General features: G+C 38.4%; 3 protein-coding genes across 17 annotated transcripts; 1 reads left to right on the forward strand and 2 right to left on the reverse strand.

Annotated features, from left to right (window-relative positions):
- Positions 1 to 365: 365 nt before the first annotated feature.
- LOC105570511 (transient receptor potential cation channel protein painless-like) lies at positions 366 to 6,153 on the reverse strand. 4 transcript variants are annotated; one of them, XM_012027755.1, is made up of 5 exons: positions 5,981 to 6,153; positions 5,068 to 5,516; positions 4,488 to 4,593; positions 2,370 to 3,467; positions 366 to 2,253 (listed from the first exon to the last, which is right to left on the reverse strand). In XM_012027755.1, the coding sequence occupies exons 4-5, from the start codon at positions 3,457 to 3,459 to the stop codon at positions 719 to 721; spliced, it is 2,625 nt and encodes an 874-aa protein (XP_011883145.1). In that variant the 5' UTR covers positions 3,460 to 3,467; positions 4,488 to 4,593; positions 5,068 to 5,516; positions 5,981 to 6,153; the 3' UTR covers positions 366 to 718. The 4 variants fall into 4 exon arrangements, with proteins under 4 accessions (XP_011883145.1, XP_011883148.1, XP_011883146.1 ...); XM_012027758.1 differs by having other exon boundaries at positions 4,368 to 4,574; positions 5,142 to 5,516; positions 5,981 to 6,152; XM_012027756.1 differs by having other exon boundaries at positions 4,368 to 4,574; positions 5,981 to 6,152.
- A 1,030-nt stretch (positions 6,154 to 7,183) lies between these two features.
- On the forward strand, positions 7,184 to 21,093 carry LOC105570512 (nucleoporin NUP2). Of its 11 annotated transcripts, none has more exons than XM_012027760.1 (26): positions 7,184 to 7,393; positions 10,972 to 11,112; positions 11,859 to 11,916; positions 12,169 to 12,239; positions 12,939 to 13,115; positions 13,827 to 13,925; positions 15,218 to 15,316; positions 15,776 to 15,874; positions 15,939 to 16,076; positions 16,180 to 16,278; positions 16,421 to 16,519; positions 16,601 to 16,699; positions 16,765 to 16,863; positions 17,153 to 17,251; positions 17,320 to 17,418; positions 17,489 to 17,587; positions 17,659 to 17,757; positions 17,818 to 17,916; positions 17,986 to 18,084; positions 18,208 to 18,309; positions 18,437 to 18,538; positions 18,655 to 18,756; positions 19,255 to 19,353; positions 19,479 to 19,583; positions 19,950 to 20,209; positions 20,402 to 21,093. In XM_012027760.1, the coding sequence occupies exons 2-26, from the start codon at positions 11,004 to 11,006 to the stop codon at positions 20,483 to 20,485; spliced, it is 2,694 nt and encodes an 897-aa protein (XP_011883150.1). In that variant the 5' UTR covers positions 7,184 to 7,393; positions 10,972 to 11,003; the 3' UTR covers positions 20,486 to 21,093. The 11 variants fall into 11 exon arrangements, with proteins under 11 accessions (XP_011883150.1, XP_011883149.1, XP_011883153.1 ...); XM_012027759.1 differs by having other exon boundaries at positions 7,184 to 7,389; XM_012027763.1 differs by having other exon boundaries at positions 7,184 to 7,389; positions 18,655 to 18,717.
- Positions 21,094 to 21,154: 61 nt separating this feature from the next.
- Positions 21,155 to 25,119, reverse strand: LOC105570514 (putative N-acetylglucosamine-6-phosphate deacetylase). Of its 2 annotated transcripts, none has more exons than XM_012027770.1 (8): positions 25,030 to 25,119; positions 24,242 to 24,718; positions 23,371 to 23,645; positions 23,028 to 23,157; positions 22,412 to 22,500; positions 22,185 to 22,329; positions 21,925 to 22,101; positions 21,155 to 21,767 (listed from the first exon to the last, which is right to left on the reverse strand). In XM_012027770.1, exons 2-8 carry the CDS (start codon positions 24,450 to 24,452, stop codon positions 21,562 to 21,564), a joined length of 1,233 nt encoding a protein of 410 aa, XP_011883160.1. In that variant the 5' UTR covers positions 24,453 to 24,718; positions 25,030 to 25,119; the 3' UTR covers positions 21,155 to 21,561. The 2 variants fall into 2 exon arrangements, with proteins under 2 accessions (XP_011883160.1, XP_011883161.1); XM_012027771.1 differs by lacking the exon at positions 25,030 to 25,119 and adding an exon at positions 24,792 to 24,984.
- Positions 25,120 to 25,308: the final 189 nt, after the last annotated feature.

The following is a 25,308-nucleotide window of genomic DNA, read 5'->3' on the forward strand; positions in this document are numbered from 1 at the left end:
CTTAACTTAGTTACATTAGGTATAGACTGTTAACTTTTAACTGAATTTAGTTACATTTTATCGGTAACTTTTAACTTTTAATTTTCCTTTCTTAAAGTTGGCCATGCTATAAACAAATTGAGGCATTACAAGACGCCGCGCGTCTGCCTACATTGGCAGTTTTTGTGTTCCAAAATTCACTGCCAGCGCTAAAAATCTACAGTATACAGTTACGTGCACTGTAGAATGAATTATGGATAATATGAATTAAAAAATTTTTTTTAATATGAATAAAAAACTTGCGTATTTTGATTTAAAAACATAACAATATATTAAAACATAACAATATATTATGATTATCGTCAAATATTTAATTACAAAATAATAATTTTTTAAATAATGTACTTTTAACATTACTTAATATTAATATTAGTTCTTTTATATTACGTGCTTGCACTGTTGCGCTCAACAGTTTGTTGAACTTTGTAGCTATTTACACGGTTGTTTTGCTAAGTTTTATCGGTTATAAAATTTAAAGTATAAATATTCAACAATGTTATTTAAATGCGATTTCTAAAATTAAGCTTCATATGTAGACTTACAAGTACGTTATTACATGAGTTTAAAAAGTTCCAGACAGTTCAGAATAATTCAGAATAAATTGGAATACTCATTAGTAATTCTATCTTACAGGTTCTACCATATATTATTCATATTATATTATTCTCCAGTGCAGAGTTTATTTTTTCAAAAGTGTCTTTATCTCCGCTATTTCCTCCCACAATTTCTTTAACATAATCGAAAACCTTTCATTGTCTGTCAATTGATTCTTATTGTAGATAATACGTTTAGCTTGTTTAATTATGTCAGGATCCATTCTCCAGGTGATCCACTGTTTGTCGCGCTTTATAGATTCGCTGCGAACGTACCTCTCGTAATATCTATCGTTATCGTAAGCGTCCAAGCTGTCGCACGGCTTGACACTAATCTTACCGTCCCTCAGGAGATGAGGGAACAAAAGAATTCTCTTAGCGAGAAAGCCGAAAGGGTTCCACCGCGACAATCGCGAATTGCAGCAAGAGCAATGCCGGAAAGGCTCGCCCACCGCCACATCCTCGATGTAGGTGATCAAACGTATTCGAGAGATAAGTCCGACCAACTCGGCCTTAGAGAGAATCTCAGCGGTGTCGCTGACCGCCAGACCATTGAGTAAATTGAACAACACGATAGCGATGAAGAAGACGAACAGCATGAACACGATGTGGCTCCAAACGGGATGCGAGATGAACGGGATGTCACTGGCATCGAACTCGCCGGTGAGCATAATGACAGTTTTGAAGAGCGAGAGGCCGGGATCGGGGAAATTCGTGTCGTTGCCGTCTTTGAAGAGCGTGTAGAAGGCCAGGGCGAATGCGAGGATGAGGAACAGGTAGGGAAACAGAAAGCGCATAAAATTGAAGGAGACCGTCCGGAACATCTCGATGCCGGTGGACAGGCGCGGATGCTGGCTGATCAGGATCACCAGCTCCCAGGCGGACAGCAGGATCACCACGGCAGCGACCTGGAGACCCGCGCCGCACAGCAAGGCGATGGTGAACGTGATCAGCGCGACCTCCAGCCAGTTCCTCATGCTCGTCAGATAACGCCTGGAGCAGGAGACGAATTGGAGAGTCTCTCGGAGGATGAACAACAGCAACAGGATAGTGGTGATGGCCCACAGGGAGCTGTTCTGGTACCAGACAATTCGCAACGTACTTTCCAACGGCCTGTCAGAGTCGCCGTTGGCAGCTTGCGTCTTGTTCTCTCTCTGTGTGTCGTAAGTCATGCTAAGGATGTAAGCGTGTAACGCGATATAAAAGGCGACGTAGAAGACGAAATTCGCGTATAAAACGTGCCGTATTCTGTGCCACTTGAGATACAGGAAGGAAGAGAGCAGCGGATGTTTCAGCAGGTGCTTGAGACCGCCGTTGCCGGCGATGTATTTGAACACTTCCATTTCGCGCGCCGCTCGGCGAGCCTGGTCATGCTCCGCTGGGACGTCGTTCGGCATCAAGCAGCGATAGTTAAATTCAATTGTGTACTCGTTCGCCCGGTCCTTCCGCGTCTGCAGACAGTCGTCGAAGTAGCGCGACAGCGTGTGTGCCGAGATGTCCGCGACAGGCGGTACATTGAACTTGTTCATGTGACCGATGTAGCTGCCTCGGTTGAGAAGCAAAGTCACCGCTTCTCGACAGTTAGCCCCGGCCGCGTAATGTAGCGGAGTGTTGCCTTTATCTGTAAAACCGGATCGATTGCGATAAGAAAAGAAGAGCGGAGCATAATTCCTATGCTTATCTGCTGTTTCGAAGGTGTCGCTTTTATTCTATTGTTTGCCATATTCGTGCACTTACTATCGCTGCAACGGACATTCACGTTCTCCTGTTCCAGGATCAGCTTCAGACACTCGAGGCGATCGGTCGTGCTGTCGGCCCCTCGTTTCCCCGGCATCCCCAGCTCGAGACAGGCGTTCAGGATCAGGTCGTTGGCCGCACTTGGCTCCACTTTCAGCAGCACCTGAAGAATAGCGTGATCGCTGTGCTGAACGGCCGCCTGCGCGGCTTTCTTTACGCTAAACTGTCTGCCCTTGAGTTTTTCCAGGATTTCAATCGCGGCCCGGTGAAAACCTCGCTGCGCGGTCATTTCCAACAGCTCCTCGGCTACGCCGTGAAGAACCTCCGTCTTGACAAGCTCCATACTATTCAGGAAGTTCTTCTCGTCGTTGGCGATCAAATAGTACTTAAGATCGTGCACGTTTACCTCGCGATTTCCACATTTGGGTGGTAACGACACGTCCGGCAGCCTCTGCTGAATCACCTCTCGCGTCGTCTGGTCGTTGTAATCTTTGTAGGTGTCGATATCTGGACTCTGTCGGCTTTTCCCTAGTATCAGTTCCACCATATCCCCCTGGCCCTTCATCGCCGCCAAGTGGAGGGCCGTCAGGCCCTTGTTATTCGGAATACTTGCGCTGGCACCTTTCTCCAGCAGCAGACCGGCGCAGGTCAGGTCATTCTTTCTCACCGCGATGTGCAAGGCAGTTTGCCGTCCCGCTTCGAGATTTGGATTTATCGTTGGTTCCGCTAGCAAAACTGCCAATGTGTCCACGTGTCCGCCTTCGGTAGCGAAGTGGATAGGAGCGCGATTATGCGCTTCATTCACTCTGTTAGGTTTCGCACCTTGAAGCAATAAAAACTCCACGAACTCCGTTAACCCATTTTTGCTCGCTGTATCGAGGCATGTTTCCTCCGTGTTTGGATAGATGTGGTTGATATTCAGAATAGGCGGCTGCCTCTTCAAGTTATGTTCTATTGTATTTTTAAAAGAACGGAAGTTCTTGGACCGTAAGGCATCCAGCAGTAGCTTGTAAAGTATTTGCGCGCCGCTTGGAGTAGACTCGCAGACATTTAGCAGGCGTTCCTGCAGCGAATCCTCTTCGAGATCCATTTTATTGTCTGAAAATAAAATCTCAAACTTAGACAAATAGAGTTAAACAGGGCCATTGTGATATGAATCGAACAAACGAGAGCGCCCTCAGGTCCGAGCAAGATGTTGGTAGTCCAATAATTGTAATCTAAAACGTGAATTCCTATACCGTTTTCCACCTTGTCCTGCGCGCCGGTTTCTATGGTATATGAATTCATATTTTAGATTACAGTTATTGAGCTACCCACATCTTGCTCGGACCTAAAGACGCTCTCATTTGTTTGACTTAAACTTGGAATTGTTGTTTAAATTTAGAAAATAATTATAGCGAATGCAAACTTAGAAATTATATAAAATATTAAAATCTGTCTTTTTAAAGAAGATGCATCCATAGAGGGAAAAAGAGAGATAGAGAGATTTTAACAACTGCAAATACTTTTAAATAAACATTTACATAAACATTTAAATCTTATTTATATTTTATATATAATTTCAGTGACAAAATCTAATATGCAAAATAATCATATTTTTAACCAAACTATTTTTTTTAACTAAATTAAAATTTTTGTCAGTTCTCACCAATATCTTAAAAAAAAGGGACACTCAAACAAAGAAATGTAAAGACAAGTTGTAAAATTATTTCCGTAAAATTTATATGAATAAAATAATCGAAGTCGTTTTTTTTAAGTTGTCTATACATTAATACAGACACAAACTGCTCTGAAAAGTTGCTCGTTTAGCTTTCGTTGCTCGAATTTCCGCTCTTCGTTAGTGTGCGAGAATCTTCTGGTGGAAACATGTGTATAAAAGACTAAATGGGCAGACAGAGAAACGTTGTCGCTGGCATGGTGTATTACATTTGCAAGCCGCCCAGTTTTATGCGTGGGTACGAGAGCTCTCATATATAGCGACCCTGATCGTGATCTCACCGTCACAATTTATTGGAGTGCCAATTAAGCGTTCCACCGTTATTTCGCTAGTTGCACAATGGTTGTCGCCACTGACGTTCTCATTTTGTTCACCTGCCGCTTTACAATAAATCCAATCACCTGTCCAGTGAAACGCGAATCTTGGATTGATCTCTTGGGTCGCCTCTATTATGTGTTATACACGATAAAAGTCCGGACGTCCGCTTCCTGCGTTTAGAATTGAATCCTGCGTTTCAAATTCGTAACGTAAATTATCGACAGAACAACTCTTTTCTCGATTGGCGATTAAAAAAGAGTGGCGAGAAAACAATTCAAATTAATGCAAATTGTTCATTCTATCAAGAGGTAGACTATTCAGAATTCTATAGATATTTTTTAATATTTTCTAATATTTCGATTATTACAAAGTATTTTTAATGTGGTCTCTCCATATTTACGTTTACATATTTATTACATATTTACATTTACATTACGTTTTTGTAATTTAATATAATTAAATTTAAAAATCGGAAGTGCTATGATTACAATTGGTTATCCATGACTGATCGATATACCACATATTTTTATATAATTTTCTTTAATTTCCGTCCGGAACATTCTTCGACGCTACTAATAATTTTCAATAATATTATCTTGGAATGATTAAAATAAAAAATATCCTCCATAATAATCTGTTCATAGACAATTTTATAGTACGAACCTATAGGAAAGTTTTTTCTTCTTTCGATCACACTATTACACGCTGATATAATATTCAATATATAAGAAGCGCACATTCATAATATTCTAGCATTTTTATATCTTCTTTATGAAACTGAGTTCCTCACGGCTGGACACCTTACACTCGCGACTGTGTCGCATGCATTTATACCTTGGGTTACACGTAGCGGATTAATGGACACACTTGGGATTAATAATACGTATGACTAAGAATTCCTCGTACTTAATGTCTATCCTACTAGCTGTCGAGTCACTATGTCGAGCCACCCGTTCTGTTACATTGGCGATGAGAAAAGAGAGGGAGAAGAGGATCAAATGCCCTCCCTTCCTTGTCGCGCTGTTAACAACAGTGCCTCTTTTCAAGCTGCTGTATGATACTCAACCGGTTCTCTTACGAATGAAAATCCTTCAGCCTCGCGGAGTATAAGCCTGGAGCAAAAAGAAAAGATGTCGTCATTCAAACGCATGAGAGAAGATCAGAATTTCTTACGATTTCGATGAACGTTTGTTTTTGTTATAGACGTAAAAAATCCACGGGACTCGTAATTTATTATAAGTTTCACATTCAGTTATATAGTTATTTAATTCTGATGTATAGAATACTGTATAAAAAAAATATTATAAGTATAGTGATTAAAATTTTTCATATTAATTTTAATTTTAAATTGTCGACGCAACGGTCGATGCATTCTTTATTAGATCGAATAAGTAATATTTCCTCAGCAAGGGAAAACATTGACTTTAAATTCTCAAGGTATCAAATTTTCATTATGAAGCATAAAATAGTTCCTCTCGAATTTCTCTCTAAAATTCAAGAGATTTTCTCCCCAGAATTTATTTTGGATTTATTATCTGCGGAACGGTTCATGATAAATTTGGCCACTTAAATGTACCTAACAACATTAATCCTCTCTCGTTTCCAATATTGGTCATACGCGATTTCGCAACCCACGCACCCCGACGTGCCCAATCTCTATCCTTGACTTCGCCAACCTCGTCAAGTCCTGAAAATAAAAAAGAAAAAATCAGCTAAAATTAGGAGCTCACGCCATAGCAGACAACACATTTAAAAACCAGTGACTTATACAGGAGAGTTGTGTGTTAAGCTAAATTGTTCTACGTGTTGATTGCTGAGTGCTTTTTCTACTGATAAGTAGCTGCTGACTAGACTGTCATAATAAATGACGGCAAAGAGATATTCTGTTAAGATTTTTTTAATTAAAAATGCTTTATACTGAAACAATAATCGCTTGTTATTGTTAAAAAATTGATAGAAATGTAGGCATATCTACGTGTCAGAGTCCTAAATTTTAATTTTTGTTATATTATGCAAGCTTTAATTTAATTAAGATAAATTGAAGTAATTGAAAATTAATTAATCGAATATTCCATTTGCACCTACACATGCTTAATTATTTCAATATGCATGCAATTATTATACTGTTATTTATTACGTTATAACCTTAATTATTTCAACTAAATAGCAAACGTTTTTCTAAAAAGCAAACATTAAAAATACTTTTCTAGTGTCAATTTAATAAAACATAATTTTGCAAAAATGGATTTAAAAAGATAGATTTAAATTAAGCTGAAGAGTATTAAAAAAGAAAAAGATTTATTTAACAAGATATCATAAGAGAATTAGAAATAATTAAGAAATAGTTAAATAAGTGAATTAAAAATATTTTTTCGACAAACATTTATTAATACACAAAATGTTAATATATATTTTAATTTGTAACAACATATACATATACATGATTGTTGTAAAAAATATCCTTTTAATTTGCAAGTTTTATTTTTTATTTCAGAAAACTTGAGTCAAACATAATTTATTAGCATCTGTTGTAAATTCAATAAATTACCTAATAATACAATATATTTAGATAGCAATAGATAGCAATAAATTAATTGATTGCAAATTTCCGAGTTATCTCTGCTCTTGCGTTGAAATCTTCACCCGTGCTGATTTGTGCTCCAGTTTCTGCGCACGAGGCAAAAGCAACTCGCAGGCGCTTGCGTTTCAGATTCTCCCAATCGAATCACGAGCCGCAAAAGGTGGGGAACGTGAATCCGGGAAACAGGTACATGCTGTGATACCTTGATGTTTATGCCTCAGTCGTAAGTCGACGCGTCTTAGGCGTACGTCTGTGTTTACGGCACCGGCTATTGATAGTTTTTCGAACGACCGGCGACAATCGAGCCAGCGTGATTATCTTACAAGGAGAATCGTCGTTGTCAGCTGTTCTCACCTCTCGCTGACGATATTATATCTTGTCTTATCTGCGAACGCTTGTACCGTGTAAGTAAGTTTGTCTTGTAAAGTGAAATATTTTTACTGTGATAACCGAAGATTACGTGAACACGTTATAATTTCACGTGAAAATTCGGGACAATTATTAAAACAAATAAATAAATATGTATGTAATAAGTTAATATTAATGTATAATCGATAGTGCTGACATAAAAAGATACATGGAGAACAAAATTATCAATCTCATGAAATACTTTGAAATGACGTATTGGAAGTTATCATTAACTGCAGCGATTAATTAATTAATCGTGAACGACAGGCACAAATAGTTAATCCCCGCATCTAAAATATTGTTAATAGAATATTATTAATGTTTCCGATATGTTTGCATATATTAACGCGCGAATGGATACACCACAGAAATATTTCAATGTAGCAAATAAGTTCGGCTATAAAAGCCTAAGATTATGGATTTTTATGATTCTGAATTATGGAAGAGCATACACATATATTTTAAGGAATTTTTCACTTTGCAAACTTGCGAAGTAATAGCCAAATTTATATTATTTGTTAATAAGTAATACCCCATTTAATAGAATCCTATTTTAATAATATACTTTATGTTAAAAATTACTCGTGAGTTAACTTAACAGAGTAATCGACACTCTGTTATAAGCTAATGTAAATTATATGAGAAGATCAATGACAAGGATACAAGTACACATCCACGATCCATAACAGTTATGGATCAACGTATTCAATGAATAACCTATAGTTAGCCCAATCACACGTTAGAAATTCGCCATTACTGTTATCGTTAGCAGAATTGCTAGTTTCTACATTATAACGTATATTATATAAATTCGAAAATAATTATTTGGTCCCAACATAATTAAAATAATCAATTACGTACCAATAAAGTATTTTCTTAGAATAAAAGAAAAAAATGGACAAACGAGATTTTAAAGATTTTCTCTCTGAAGCTGCTTATTACATTCACATTATCGTCAACGAATACAATGTAATTTAACGCAGTGTCCACGAGTAATAACACGTGACAACGTTATAATTTTATTAGATTGATATTAGAACTGCGTTAAAGATAATAATAATCAGTTTGCCACGCTTATGTTTCCCATACACAGTAAAAGATAAAATGTTAATGTTAACATTTTTTACACGTCCCAAAAAGTCCACTCTAAATTTTAAGTTAAACTAACATTTATCGCGTGTGTGACATTTTGACAAATTTAAAATGTTAATTTATCAACGCTATACTGCACATTTATGTTTATATTCTTTCAACCTTAAGTGTGATGTCATTAAAACAGACAGGATAAGTAAACTGTGCGAATAATTACAAATCAGAATAGTTGAAATCATTTTTAAGAAATGTCGACGTTACATGTTTTGATTGATCTTATGAAATAGTGTTAGAAAAACTCGGAAAGTTATTATGTTAACATAAATATAACACATAAAGAAAATAATAACGTACACGTTTTATGTTAATTTTACATTGAAGCAAGCATCAAATCTTGATGACAGAAGAAAATGTTAACATTTGAACACACGATTTTGTACCGTGTATATTATGTAAAGATGAATATTTTATGTTACTATTGATTTTATTTTTAGGTACTTTTCACAACCATTCGTCATTATTTAAAATAACCCATCGCAATTTAGTAATAATTTAAAAAAGTCATTTTCTTGTACACGTCTGATTTATTATCTGCTAATTCCATCGTGTCTCATTTATCATGTATGTAAATTGCCGGGTGATAACAAAACGCGAGGAAAAGGCACGATTTTTCTTCGCAGGAATCGTTCGCTTTCTAAGATTCGCATTTACCAATATTTCACAATCTCTCTCTCTCTCTCTCTCTCTCTCTCTCCAGTTTTGGCGACATCACGACACACATCTGTACATACTCTTATGTATCGATCGCCACTCTACTTTCATTCCCATATTTGGATAATGAAATGCTACATATACGCACGTGTACGCGTATATCGGCATACGCGTATCCGCGTGTCATCTCGATATGGATATACGCGAATATACTTAGTCGTCAGAATCGCGTTTTTGCCATAAGTACATACCACATGATGTCATTTAGGTACATATAGCTTATGATGCGGATGGAAAAGAGGCAAATAATATCGCTCAACGTTATTTATATTCCTCATGAATATTTCTACGTCGTAAGGACCGTATTGTGTGTTTTATCTTATCGATTAATACTCAATGATATAGTCATAAATATTAACAAAAAAAAAAAGGAAGACGAAAAAGAATTGTAAGACGAGTAAGCTTGGTGGCTAGTCGTGTAGAAGGTGTAGCTTTGACATTAATATATTTTATTATCTTCCCCAGTTTTGCATTTTCCTCCGAGATAATATTTCTCTTCGTATTTTAGCTTCTTTGGCTTTCGATGATGTAAGGAATTCGGTATAATAAACTCGACCACGTCTGCCATATTCGATGTGTGTTTGTGTGATTATTAGGAATCAGTCGTCATAAAACACTTTATCGTGGGCGACACTTTACTTAACTTCGTAGTATTCTTTGAAATTTTTTTCATTGGTCATGCGTAAGATCTGATCTAATATGATCGGATATGATCTAACATGAACAACGCCGCTAATTATGCGTGCAAATTATATGTATTTCTAAAATATCAGTTCTGTTTGGGGAGCGAGAGAGAGAGAGTGTGTGTGTGTGTGTCTTGGAAATAAAGGAAAAAGAGATATCTGTTTCTTTAAGAAATATTTACTGTTATTTTGAATCAAAATATCTTTTCTTAATGCTACTTCGTAAAATTTTGTAAATGTTAAGTTTTGTACATGATCTTGTAAAAAGTAGTTCTTAGGTCTAAAATTAGATCTAAGTAAATTACTTTGATATATGAAAAATTATCCTAAAGAGGACAAATTTGGAGGAGAGCTACCTGAAAACTTGAAGAAAAAATGATGAATCGCTCGAATCTTTTCGAAGTTTAATGGAGTGTACGGTGCATTTTACGCGTCAATGATTGGCACGTATACATGCTACTCTGTATGATAAGTGAGCATGAGTCACCGTCATCATCGGCCGCCATATATTTGGGCACTTTTGAAGCTCTCACTCTCCGCTTTGGACCAGAACTCGAGCGGTGGGCGATCGTCGCGAATACCCATCATGGACATGCTCTTATATGGTTCGCCATGAGTCGTTTCTGTGCGTGCCCCCGAGACTTCGAGGTCGCCTTCATTGCATAATTCATGGACACCGCGTGTACGCGCGTTTCGCTGTCCGCGCCAGAAAGAATCCCGTTCGTTCGAGGAGTTCGTGAAAAAATACCGATGCCTTTTACTTTCCGGACGCGTTAAAAATATCTACATGCGCACGAAAAATTGAAAATCTTGAGTATAGCGCAGGTTCCTCCAGAGATGATTTTCTTGAAAAGCCAAAGCCACGTTGAAACTAGATCTTTGGGCGCAAAGGAGACGCTTGAGCTATTGTTATATTATAGAACAGTTATTTTTTATACTAAATACCATTACATCTTTCCATAAAATTTATAGACTATCCCCTTTTCATTGCAATCGTTATAGGGCGAATGATTATATTGTAAATTTTGACAGAGAAAAAGTAGCTGGACACACTCTCAGGCATCATGGTCGGAGTGACACAGAGACCCTGGACACCTACAAAAAGACGAGGCCCGATTGCCGCCGAATACAGCAGCCCGGGACCGGCCTGCGTAACTTTACCACCATTAATAGGTAAGTATTTAAATTATATAATATCTACTCTTTACAGAAATAGTAATTATACCATTATTCATAAACAATCGACACTAAAAACGAATCTGTGCTTTAATTTGAAATAATAATTCATCATGTCTTATCTTGTTTTTTCCTATAATATTTACAATTACATAATTTGTACACGTTATACAATTTACTCGTATGATTATATTCGATGTGTATAAATAGAAAAATTCTTTTTATTCTTTATTTATTCACTGGAGCTATTCATTACAGATCAATTAATCTTTCGAGAACGCTTGATAAGATAGAATATTTAAAAAAATTGTGTTATATTCATAATTACGTTTATAAGTTTTGCATAATTTTGACGATAATTTATAGCACTTTTTTGTAAAAAAAAAAACGCGATAAAACGCAAACTCCACTTCATCGTGAGAATTAATTCGTCAGCAAAACTCTTGTGACGCAGTTGAACTTATTAATTAGCATATCGTTACAACCATCATCTGCATGGTTGCATTTCAATCGTTATGTATTCATGACTTACGAGCTACACGCAACGACGGTGCGGTTTATAATTAACGGAACTACTTCCGCACTATAATAATAATGTTTAGCCTTGTAATTTTTTGCGATTCTTTTTAAATTAAGCAGCAATTATTAGCTCTTCTGCGATAATATATGTATGTAACCGTAATGTAATATGTGATAATAATTATACGATGCTATCATGCGGTAATACTTTGTAATATTTGTAGGAAAAACAGTTACAGATTCCAAACGAGAAAGGGCACCGGCATTTTCCTTTGGCAGCAGGTAAAATTAATAATTTAGGTCTGAATTTAATTTCAATTTAATAGTCACTTTTCAAAGTGTTACTTTATAAATTGTTTTATAAATTTAATACTTTAAGACTGTGAAAATCTTGCCTTAATCTTGCAGTATATTAAAGAAACGTTATTGTTTTGTCTCACAGCTCTAAACTACTCTAAAGTGTGTCTTATGATTTTCTAGTTTAGGCTCGATTTTACAATTCTATTGTAATCTCATGTATTGCAAATTTTTCAGACATGCAGCGAAAAACAATAGCGCCGGACCTGGTCCTGGACAATATAATGTCTCCGGGCTTAGCGCAAAAGGTAAATATGTGATACCAAACAGAATATTTGTTTAAAATTATAACAAAAACTTTTCCACAAAAATTATAACGATGAGTACATAATATTTATAATAGATTTAAAGTATTTCACCAGAGCATTTATTGGAAATAAATAACGTGCGATAACTATTGTCTTTTTCATGAATTGAAATACGATAATAACATTAAAGCATTAAGCGAGGTAGAAGCACCTCATATGGATGCGTGATTGCTCCGTGAACTTGCAAGTTCCGTCGGCCGAGATATCGACCAAACTCCAAACCGCCGATATTCCATAAGAATGATACATTTTAATGGCCAATGTTCACGAAATTCCTTCGCTTCGTGCTTGAATAGAACCGGCACGATCGATACGTGTGCAACTTTTTAGGCTCGACCTGCTTCGGATAATAACGCACTTTAATTTATTAAATCATACAGTAACTTATATTTTTTCCTTCATTTAAAATATAAACTCTTTTATAAATAATATTATCATGAATTTTTAAAATTTTTTCCACCGGTTAGTTTTTGCCCAACATTTGTTTACTTAAAAAGTTCAAAGGTTTCTTAAAGATTCTAATGAAAGATGTAATGTCGCGTATCAATTATCAACAAAAATGACTATTAAAAATGTTAAAAGTTAAATAAGTTTGTTTAATGTATAAAGACAGTAACACAGTGTTAAACAATTTTCTAGGAAAGGATGCCGCACCTGCCTTGTCGCTGTACGGCCGAACGAAATCGACGAAACCGGAAATTACACCAGCACCAGGCGATTACAATCCGCAAAAGGCGGTAAAGGTTATTCTGGATAGCTCGCCGAAATATTCCTTCGGCGTTAAAACACAAGTCGAGAAGGTCAGCTGTACACCTGGTAAGTCTAAATCTACGCGACATGATTATACATGCTCGTCTACGGATTTCAATTACAACTATATATATATATATATATAAAAATTTAGGAATGGTGTGCGACGTAAAGTAAAAAACCCCTGCTATAAATATTTTTATCGCAGAATTAGTTTATTTCAAAAAAACATTTATATTTTATGGCAGATTCATTATTAATCATGATTTAATTTTGAATATACTCGCTCTATTTTTTATCTTTTATTGGAGAAAATTAATACCCTATGCTAACTTACAACTCCTTTAGAGATTACCTTTTAATTATGGACAGAACTCGTGTGACTACCACGGTAGACCTGATCAATTATGACTATTACACTAGTTTGTAAATATCATAAAATAACTGTTGATTTATAGAAAGTCTACGGTACTTACTTCGCCGGAAAGAAAAGGTTTCAAAACTGTCGTAGATTAAATATGTGTACTTGTTCTCGAATGCAATAATGTTAGAATTTATCATAAATCCCGTACATGCTCGAGATTAATCAGACTGTAAAATAACTACGCGCAGTTGATCACAATATTATCGATAATACTTTTTATCGTTGTAACTGTGAGAGCTTTTGTACAAGCAGATAAGTAATTGAAATGCACCACTTACGTCGTATACTCTTATATTATGTTAATCTACAATAATAATACGGAAACATATGTAAATGTTGCATCTCGATCATAGCACCGTGCGATTATCGCACTGAAATCGTGAAACTGTGTAGAGCAGCAGCGTTCACTTTCGGCATAAAAGCTGTGTGGATAAGATCGAGCGATACGCCCGGTAATTATATAGTCAATTAAATAGCTGCAATCTGAATATTTCGTGTGCTAATAGCAATCCTTGGCAAACTAATGAGAAAAGTGCACAGGTTCGATGCGATAATACGTAACTAAACAGAACGCTGCAGGAAACTTACAATTAGCATATTGATCGCAATTTCGTATAGCGGAATTTACATGTGTTATAACAAAATAAAAATGCACCTCAAGTTGCGTTATCTAAAATCGCTTGATATCGCGATACTCGCCGAATCTGATTTCACCCAATCGAAATAATTCTCTCACTTCGATTTCGACCCGGGCAGCATTTATTTTCACCAAGTGCCGGTCGTTCCAACCTCTTGATACGTTAACTATAATAATAATTAAGTCACATGTACGTCTTTGTTTTTCCTTTAAATCGAACAAAGATAGACATATAATTTAACTATTAGTTAGTTTGCCGAGAGGTTGGAGACCGGCCCTAATAGATATATTTTTCAGGGCTCTAGGAATATTAAAAAAATTTTTTTAACAAGTAACAAATTACGTAAATCATATATACAGATAAATGTACCATATTATGTTGTTACATCGATGAAATAATGTTTAGGAAAATCGATGCCGTCGCAACTAATTGACGACTAATTGACGATTAGCTATGGGACCTCATTTGTGGATTGTCGTATCAAAAATCAATTCAAAGCTATCGCCGAAGAATTGCCGCTTAGGTACAAAAACGTGGTTCCTTTAAATATAGACGCATAAAAATTCACGTAATCTAGCGATACGAATGTCTAATGAATTGAAATTTTTAAGCACCGTAAATTTCTCGAAGTGATGTTACGAAATCGTGGTAGCAAGAATTTTTCTTTCTCGGTATATTCCACCTTACGCCTCTGAGTATTCCGTTTGTGTCCTTAAAATTCACAGCATTTAACTGTGCACGTGTGACATTTAGAATATAATTTAGCTAAAAGTAATTGTGTGCCATTAACATAGATCGAGTAACGTAGTCAACAAAGTAAATATAGAGTAACATTCCCGTAATTCGATATTTAGAGATGTGTAATGCGCGCTAAATTGAAAGCTGACACGTAGCCGCATATTATACCGTGTACAATGGATAGTGTAGTGTCGCTTGTCGCCGTAAAGTGTATTGTTGCATGTCTCGCGACATATGTTGGATCCCCGTACGTATCTCACACCGTTAATGTCTTCCCGCCACGTGTATTAATCCATTAAGAGACAGTAATGCAAATAGAAAATCGCCATACACGATGGAACTTGGAAAATTCATCGACAAATGTCTAGCTCCAGGTACTTATCGTCCCGAAAAGACGAGGCTGGATAGCACACCGCAGTTCACGTTCGGACTTAAAACGCCGCTCGGTAAGCCGAGCGACACGCCAGGTATAATACAAGAAGAAACAATATAAGAGACGAAAAATTAAAGTAGAATCCCAATCTCTCTCTTTCTTGAGGCCTGCGTCCACGATGCTAGAACTTGGTTCAAGTTCTAGTTTCGAGAACTGTGTAGTCGGTCAACTTGCAGCTATTCTGTAAAAGGTGCAAGTTGATTGGTTGCACATTTTACAGAACTAGACCAAGTTCTAGCATCGCGGGCGCAGGCCTTTAGGTACACAAGTGAGCACGTAGATTCTTGTTAATTTCATTTTCTTGTTCGAATAGAAATAGTTTTACGATTAGAGATTGGAGAACACAAGTAATTAGATGATACGCAATGCTCTCCCGTCTTGAAGAAAACAAAATGGACATTTTATTTCTAATTTCTTTGCGCGTACGTTACGTCATAAACGCGTCCACTTTTATTTACTTTATTAATTCGTCTCCTCTTCTTTGCCAATGTAGCGCCTGGAACGTACAGTCCGGAGAAGGTGAATTTGGAGAAGGGCCCGCAATACAGTTTGACCGGCAAAAGCCGAACTGAGAAGTGCAACGGTACGCCAGGTACGTGCAGATTCGAATAGGTATCTGTTTCTGATATAAGCATCGATGACTTTTTTTTCTGAAGAGAAAGGAACAAAATACAACGGTGACTTTTCTTCGACAGCACCAGGCGCGTATTGTCCCGAAAGAGTCAAGCTGGACCTATCGCCGCAGTTCAGTTTCGGATTAAGGCCCGCTGTGGAAAAGCCGAGCGATACGCCAGGTATAATAAGTCACTTATCATAGAGAGAAAGTGTCTCTAAAAGAAAGTGTCTCTTAAATGATTTTCTCTAAAAGAAAGTGTCTCTTAAATGATTTTCTCTTAGCACCCGGTACGTATAGTCCCGAAAAGGTGAACTTGAATAAAGGCCCTCAATACAGTTTGAGTGGCAGGGGACCAGCTGAGAAACTCGCCGATACTCCAGGTATGGCGAAGCTACCATTTGTAGACATAGACTGTATATACGAATCTTAAATTTGCGGCACAAAAATTAGTCGTTGAATAAATTGACTTCAAAAACGGACAATCGACACGAATGTCGTGAAGTAGCAGCATGCGATTTTCAGCGCCCGGAACATATTGCCCCGAGAAAGTTAGACTGGACGCTACGCCGCAGTACAGTTTCGGAATTAGACCCCCTTCGGAGAAACCCAGCGATACGCCAGGTATAATTAACGCACGTCATTAATAGTCGTTATTGTATATTCATTATACATTTGTGTGCGTTGTGCATTGTACGTTTGTAGCGCCTGGGACGTACAGTCCAGAGAAAGTGAATTTGCACAAAGGGCCGCAGTACAGTTTGACTGGCAAAGGGCCTGCCGAGAAGCCCACGGACACGCCAGGTGCGTAAAGGCTGCCAGAGCAAGCCGTGCTTGCAGATGTAATAATATGATGAAACGATTTTCAGCGCCTGGAACGTATTCTCCGGAAAAAGTAAGATTAGATAATGTGCCGCAATATAGTTTCGGCATTAAGCATGCACCGGATAAATCTAGTGACACACCAGGTAATATATGGAGGACCGTCCCCCTGTTATGAGATAGCGGGTTTCTGCTAAATTGACAGACATCGTCTGTTGGTTCCGCCGTGAATTTGTTGCCCCTCGAGTAAAGTCTGTTTAGCGAAGAATGCGTTTAGACCGTACAATCATTGCGACAAAGATTGAAACTAAAAATCTGCTGTCTCATATTAGAAGCCCATCTCATAATACGGGACTTTCCTCTACATACGTGCAATTATTTTACAACCGGTATTTTGTTACAAAAATCACGGATATTTATATTTCTATCCCGCAGCACCGGGTGCTTACAGTCCAGAGAAAGTGAACTTGGACAAAGGGCCGCAGTACAGTTTGAGCGGCAAGGGATACGCTGAAAAGCCTGCGGATACGCCAGGTATACCGAAGTTGCAAAAAGTCCGAAATAAATTGTACGCAGCTGTAATAGCGTGACATGGTTTTCAGCGCCCGGAGCGTATTCGCCGGAAAAAGTGAGACTGGATAACACGCCACAGTACAGTTTCGGAATTAGGCATGCTTCGAGTAAGCCCAGTGACACGCCAGGTAATTAGATACTACCCTGTGTGGAAGAGAACGGATTCTTTTATCGCGTGCGTTTACTGTTCTTTCGCAGCACCTGGAACTTACAGTCCGGAGAAAGTGAATTTGGATAAAGGACCGCAGTACAGTTTAACTGGTAAAGGGCCTGCGGAGAAACCTATCGATACACCAGGTACGTAAAACTGCTCGTGAAACATAGTTTTCAATATACTAATATATTTATTATAATATTAAAATGCTTAGCACCTGGCGCGTATTCGCCGGAGAAGATCAAGTTGGACGTTACTCCGAAATACAGTTTTGGACTTAGAACTCCTTTAGACAGACCCAGCAACACGCCAGGTAATTAATTTATTATTTATCTACTATATTCGTATATTTTACTATGGTACCTTTATGCAGCGCCTGGCACCTACAGCCCAGAAAAAGTCAATTTGGACAAGGGACCGCAGTACAGTTTGGCTGGCAAAGGATACGTTCCGCGGGCTAACGATGTTCCCGGTACGTTTCAGACGCTTTCTTGAAATGCAATTACGATATTCCTCATCGTTGGCGTTTACTTTGTCCTAGCACCTGGCACGTACAGCCCCGAGAAGGTGAACTTGGACAAGGGGCCGCAGTACAGCCTGGCCGGGAAAGGGGCGCCGGAAAAATTAAACGAGAATCCAGGTGAATGCCATGTCGCCTCGATAAGCGAGATGCACATTTCTTCGACAAACTATTAACATGCGAAGAAAAAAAATTGAATGAATAATAAGAGACGACATTAATTTATGATTGCCTCGCCTATAGGCCCCGCTGATTACAAACCAGAGAAAGCTCTAAATCTGGAGCATAAACCTTATTACAGTTTTGGTGATAGGAAACCTTTGGATAAACCTAGAGATACACCAGGTAACGGTGTGGATTAACCCGGTGTGGATTAACATTGCATCTTTCGTTCTCTAAATGGGCTTTAATGCGCGTAAGCGGCATGGAGGATAATAAAATGATATATGATTTTTCTGATTGCTTTCGGTAGGCCCAGCCGATTACACACCAGAGAAAGCTCTAAGTCTGGAACATAAACCATATTTCAGTTTCGGTAATAGAAAACCCTTGCACGAGAGCCGCGATACACCAGGTAATGGTGTGAGTTAACACAGAGAACTAATGGACCGCGTGTCTAATAATAATATATAAATGAGTACGTAATAATTGGTACGCGAGAGATATTAATTTCTGATATTGCTTTGGTAGGCCCAGATAGATACAATCCAGAAAGAGCTCGACATCTGGAACATAAACCTTATTTTAGTTTCGGTAATAGAATGCCCTTATATAAGACTAGCGACACACCAGGTAATTGGTGAAAATTAACGAAATGTATTTCTTCTGGCTGGGATTTGTCGTGAAATCTTACATACGAATGCTGTGCGAATCTAAAGTAGGCATGTTGTAGTCATATTAAAATGCTTCTTCGATCTTTTCCCACTAACCACCTGCGGATGAAACAATAATACGTACGTAATACTATTAAGGTCAATAATGCCTGACGTGAAAGAGTAAAAAAAAAACGAGACAGACGCCGAAAGGTGGAATTCTGTCGCTGTGCTTCGACTTCTTAACATTTTAATTCGACCGATTTTACGCGGAACTGTCGTAATAAACATGTGATACAAATATGTGTGTATAAACGTAATAAATGTGTGAACATTATGTGTCGTACTTTTTTTTTCTCATTGTTAGATATATGTCGTAGTACTAGTACGGTGTAGTTTTGTGCACGGGCTAAGTGTGATAACCAGAATAAATTACTCTTCGAGAATATATTAAAGCATTTCACAATTCATTTTGCAGCTCCCGGTGCATACAGCCCCGAGAAAATTAACATGTCTAAGTCGCTGCAATATAGTTTCGGCGTTAAAACCGAGATGCACGGGAAGAACAGCGTACCAGGTGGGTTCTTTCGTTATTACTGCGAATAATAATTATTTCTTTGCATAAATATTCTAACTTGACGGTTCTCACCACTTATCAATGTACAATTTATTTTATAATTTATCATGCGATTAATATTCTAGGCCCTGGCGAGTACAGTCCAGAAAAGGCAATGCTTTTGTTGGAGAAAGCGTTGCAATTTACTTTCGGCCTCAGATCAGCTGCGAGCAGACCAGACGACATTCCAGGTAAATAATCGGTTCGATCTACGGTAAATATGATACTGCATGTTGCAATGCATGTTGCGTAGCAGCAATTCTATTCTCATACATTGACACGCATGGAATACAAATCGCAACACTTAGTTTTTCACGCGGTAATTGGCTGCATTTAATCATTCTGTTAACTTGCACATCTCGCGCCCCGTAAAATACTCAACGAGATGCGAACTTTTGTCAGAGATGTGATTTTCCATGGAGATATCGTAAAAATTGTATTACAAAGAAAAAACGAAAGATTATACGACGTAAATGGTGGATGCGATTGCGCGTGAAGTAACGTAATGAAAAACAATACGTTATAAATTCTGAGAAAATAGATCGATAAAATTTCAGCGCCCAATATCTATAACATCCCCTCCGCCCTCGGCGGAACTAAGGAGGGTAACAAGAAAGCGGCACCCGCCTACTCGATATCCGGTAGGCAAAAGATCTTCACGGACGATCGTGTCCTCGTACCCGGGCCAGGTGCATACGAGGCCATCAAACCGGACACGGTCAGAGCGAAGAGCCCAGCGTACAGCATGAGCGCGCGTTTTCCGCTACCTGACGATCACTCGCAGATCCCAGGGCCAGGAGCACACTGCCCGGAGAAGGTAAATAAAATCAACTGAAAATTTTTCAAATCCAACATGTGTAAAAAAGTCGAAAATATATGTAAATTATAAAACATACGTGATATACATATAGTTCTAGTAACACGTTGTTAGAATTCGAAGGTACAACGTAACCATATTCAATGATACATGATGTGATACGATGATAATGTAATCACTACTGTATTTCAGGTGCTTCTGGACATTCCTCCCGCGCATACATTTGGCATCAGGCATTCGCCGTACATTTGTAATTTGAAGGACGCAGTTTATTAATTCATCAATTAGTGGCAACTAGCGATTTATCGACCAAGACTCGTTCCTTTCCATTATCTGACACGAGCAATTAACGAATCTTAGAAACGGACAAGTTTTATGTTTTCCTTTTCTTTCTTTCGCTTTATTAATTATTACTACTAGTTAGAAAAAGAAACATTGGCGGAATAAAGAAATGTCTTGTGCTTAGACAGAATTATTGTGCTATAAAACAAGAGAATTTAAATATGTTAAAGTTCAGTAAACAAAAAGATCGAAGGTAAAACAGCAGTGTGTGTAGCATTCAAAATTTTGATATTATATAGAAAACCTAACACTTGCGTGACATTTAATTCTTTGCATTTTAACTAATATAAAGAGACACTTCGTGTGCAATATAATACAATACATACATTTGGATACTTTGTAAGTACAAATCTGACTTAAAAATCTATCATTTAATGCACAACTGTATTGCAATAATCTTATATAATTTTATATTAAAATTTGTTTCTTGTAAAACTATTACTAAATTTTACTTGGAAATTTTGTAATGCAATATTAAATAACATATTATTACATCACCCAATAGAAATTACAGAACGAACATGAAAATTTTTTAACAAAAAGAGCGCATGTATTTATTGTTACATATACATATTATACATTTCAGTAAAAAAAAAGAGTAGGTACATAAAAATACAGTATTTATTATGTAGTAAAATATTTTTGCACATGTATGGTACAGTATAGGCGAGTTTTGCAAATACATATTTTATGTATAAATTACTATTTGTTGAAAAATCAAGGGAAATCCGATCATTTCTAAATTTTATATATACACATAACAATTGTATATCTATTTTATATAAAATAACAAGTATTTATTCAACTAAAAACACTATAGGTACAAATTTACAAAAATCTAAGTGCAACGTACAAAAACTACTCTCTGGAAAAAAGTTTAAGGCTTTTTGTTATAGCAGTATTGTCTTACAAGCCTGTCGCTGTCACATCATGTAGCGCCCAGTTACAAGTTGCCAGTATCCTTTGTTGCTTTGCACAATTATTATGATTTGAATTCATACTACTTACATTTATACATCAAATTGTTTTACACTGCCAATATTCTTCTCGTAAACACACTCTCCCGAGATCCATGTCGACAACAATTCGAGTTTCTCATCAAGTAGTATAAAATCAGCGTCGGCCCCGAAATTCAGAACGCCCTTGTAAGAATCGATACCGAGGGTTCTCGCGGGATGTAAAGTCGCCGCCTCTAAAGCCTCGACTGCCGTGCAACCTGCAATTACATCGCTGATTATTATACACTGAATAAGAGATACAATGCAAACACGCATTAAATACAAGTATACATGATACAATCAACAAATTAAATCAATGAAATATTTTACGATTACGTCGTTATGGTAATATACTTTTTTTTCAATGTAATTTACCTGTCGCTTCTTTAAAATGTCTCACGCATTTGGAAAGCTCGGCTATGCTACCGCACAGAGTGTTTGTTTCAGCGATATACGCACATCCCTTACGTATCTCTATCTTAAACTGCCCCAGTTGATAGACTCCCTCCTTCAGGCCCAACGCTGATATTGCATCAGTTACAAGCACGAGGCCTGTATAAGCATTTACATGTCTATTTTATTAAAAACTGCGAGAACATGTCGCGATGTAAATATAGAAACATAAAACTACGAACCCTCGGGATGCGTTCTATGAGCGATCCGCAATGCCGCGGGATGAGTATGAATCCCGTCGGAGATTATGCCAAAGTGAACGATTCTTCCAGGTGGAATTTGGTCGGACGTTAAGAGACCAACCAATCCTGGATCTCTATGATGGAACTACAATTGAAGAAATGCTATACATAGAAGATTTCTTTGGAAATATAAACCGATTATGAATCGTTAGTATTTTACAACTCACGGGCAACATGGCATTGAATAGATGAGTGATAAATGACGCTCCATGTCTAACCGCCTTTTCTCCTTCGTTTAAATTTGCTACGGAATGTCCTGAAATACGTCATACAAATTGAGTTAAAGCGAAATCTTTTAATCTGCCAGACCCAATACACGCAAATTATAAAAATTAAACTACTGCTATTCCAAAGTAAGAAACGATCAAATTACCAAAATTACATTTAACTATAGCACTGTAAGTTATTACCGAGAGATTAAGCCTACGATAAATGTAAGCCTGTAATCATTTGCTCCAAACTCTAAACTGCGACGCTTTCTTTCTGTAAAAACATTTCCAGCTCTGCTTCAAGCTGTAATCCCTAAGGTCTGGTTCCACCAACGTCGCCTAACTTTAAGCTTGGCTTAATTCATCCTTCGCCTCTTTCTGTTACTTCAGGAACAGACAAACGTAAATTAAACTAAGATTAAAGCTAAACGACGTTTGGTGAAACCGGGCCCCAAGTTTTAAGCGAGCTGACCAGATTCCAGCTGTAAAGTTTAGATCTTCGAGCGAATTAGTGTCGCGACTCGGAGCAGAAGGCTTACACCTACCGCAGACCCGGACAAAAACTTCAACTTACCAAGAGACACTTTGATATTTCTTCTGCACAACTCTTCGATAATGGACGTGGCATTTGGAATCTCAGGCGCCAATGTCAACATACACACATTGTCCAGATCACCGTACATATCAGTGACCGACTTAAACCCCTATTGGAAAATCCCTATTAAGGGCCAGTTTCACAAACGTCGTTTAACCGCTAACCCATGGTTAATTGATCCTCTGTCTCTTCTTGGATAACAAGATAGAGAGAGATAGGAAGTCGACCGAACTCTGGTTAACAGTTAACCGACGTTTGTGAAACTGGGCCCAAGTCAGGCGATGTATCTCATAAATTTCCTCACGGCAGACAACTGTGTTACCTGATCAAACTTTCTGATACAATGTTCCGGATGGGCACCTTTCTTGTCTGGACTAATGAACGGCCCCTCCACGTGGACGCCCAGTACACCAGCGCCGTGGCTGCCTCCATCTCGCTTCTTTATCCTCGGTAAGATTTTGTGATAAATCTCAGTGGGCGACGTAACCAGCGTAGGGCAAAAGGACGTCACACCGTGCTCCAGCAATCCCTTGGCCACTTTGGCGACGCCACCCTCCACGTCGTCGACATTGCACGAGAAGTCTATGCCAAATCCTCCTGAGAAGTAAACGCAGACATAAAATCACCCACTTGCAAAAGCATACGATTGTAAGATTCCTATTAGATACTGGAAGACCAGCAGCTCCAACGATTCGCAAGCTCTTTTGCGCTCGACAAGATACTTTTGTATCCAGAGGAAACTTCCCTATTATGAGACAGCAGATTCTCGACGTCCAAATTCAATCGCGAATCCCTTTTCGCGACGGTCACGCGATCCAACAATAAACTTGCCCACTAAAACAGACTTCGGGAGCAATAAATTTACGGTGGAGCCAATAGACGACGCCTGCTAACTTAACAGAAGCCCCTCTATCTTATATTGGGGACTCGTCTCACAATAGGGGACTTTTCTCCACACAATTCCCTCTGTGGCTTTACAATCTACATTCCGAGGCTTTTTCAACCGCTGTTCACGCGAGACGTGCGCGTCGTTAAGGCCCGGTCTACAATGAGTTGTTAGTCGTTAGTCAGAAGTCGGAACTATATGTCGGTCCTTTTTCTTCCACCCAGAAAGGAAAAGGATCAACATATAGTTGCGAATTCTGACTAACGACTAACGACTCATTGTAGACCGGGCCTAAGTGATTAAGTACCGTTGATCTGCACGTCTATGTACCCCGGCGAGATCAGAGCGCCGCCGCAGTCCACCCTAACATCTGGCTTGATCTTCTCGTCGTAGAAGACCTTCTCCGGATTCACGATCCTGCCGTCTCGCACCCACAGGTCCTCCGCCTGGATCCTGCCGTCGCGCAGGATCTTGCAGTTGCAGAACTGCTTGAGCGCGCCCCTGTTGTTTCGCAGCATGCTCGGCGATCGCGCGACGAGAAGCTGACCCCCGGAGTCACCGTAGCTTTATAAATACGGCTCTTATCTGCGGCCGTATCCGAGGCATTATCTATCAGCAGTTTATCAATCGTTCGTGTCCACGTCGCTGCCGACGGCCGCCAAAATGGCGATCGGTGGGCGAGCGCGGCGATTCGCGACGCTCGATTCGGCGAACCCGTCGTCCGCGGGCTCGAGATAAAAGGATTAGGCCGCCAACAACGAGGTCGATTAGCTCGTGTGCTCAGCTGCGGGAACATGAAAAAGATACGTTGCTATTAGAGACCTGCGATACGCGTAGCTTCGACTCGAAGTACGTACAAAATATCATCGCGTTCCTCTCTTTGATACGACAAATTCGACAAACATTCCTTATCTTTCTCTTTTTTTCTCTATATGCAACAATGCACATGTAGGATGTGAAATTATTTAACTTTTCTACAGCTCGTAACTAAACAAACTTTTGGATAATTTCTCTGAAAGGTTGACGTCATAGGTTAGCCGCTTGTGTACCATGCAATTATGTAAATAATGTCTTCGTATGAAAAACCGTAATTACTTTTTAACTCTCACGACATACGGATCGGGCTTCTCTCTGGTCAAAACAATCGTACGATACGCGGTCACATGACACGCGCGCGCAAGCCGCGAATACGCGGTTTCTGCGTCCGTTCTTTTTTCGGCTGAACTGCGCGCACCAGTTCAGCGCTTGGGTCTGTTCTTTTTAGCAAAACTGGCCCTAAAAAGAACAGACGCCTGTCTCTAGGCCTGTTCTTTATTACTGCACTACTGAACTAGTGCAATAAGTTAAAATGAAACAAATAGATTACCTCTCACA

This window comes from Vollenhovia emeryi, unplaced genomic scaffold (assembly GCF_000949405.1).
Source record: "Vollenhovia emeryi isolate VEMERY1.0 unplaced genomic scaffold, V.emery_V1.0 DF939120.1, whole genome shotgun sequence".
Taxonomy (NCBI): Eukaryota; Metazoa; Arthropoda; class Insecta; order Hymenoptera; family Formicidae; genus Vollenhovia; species Vollenhovia emeryi.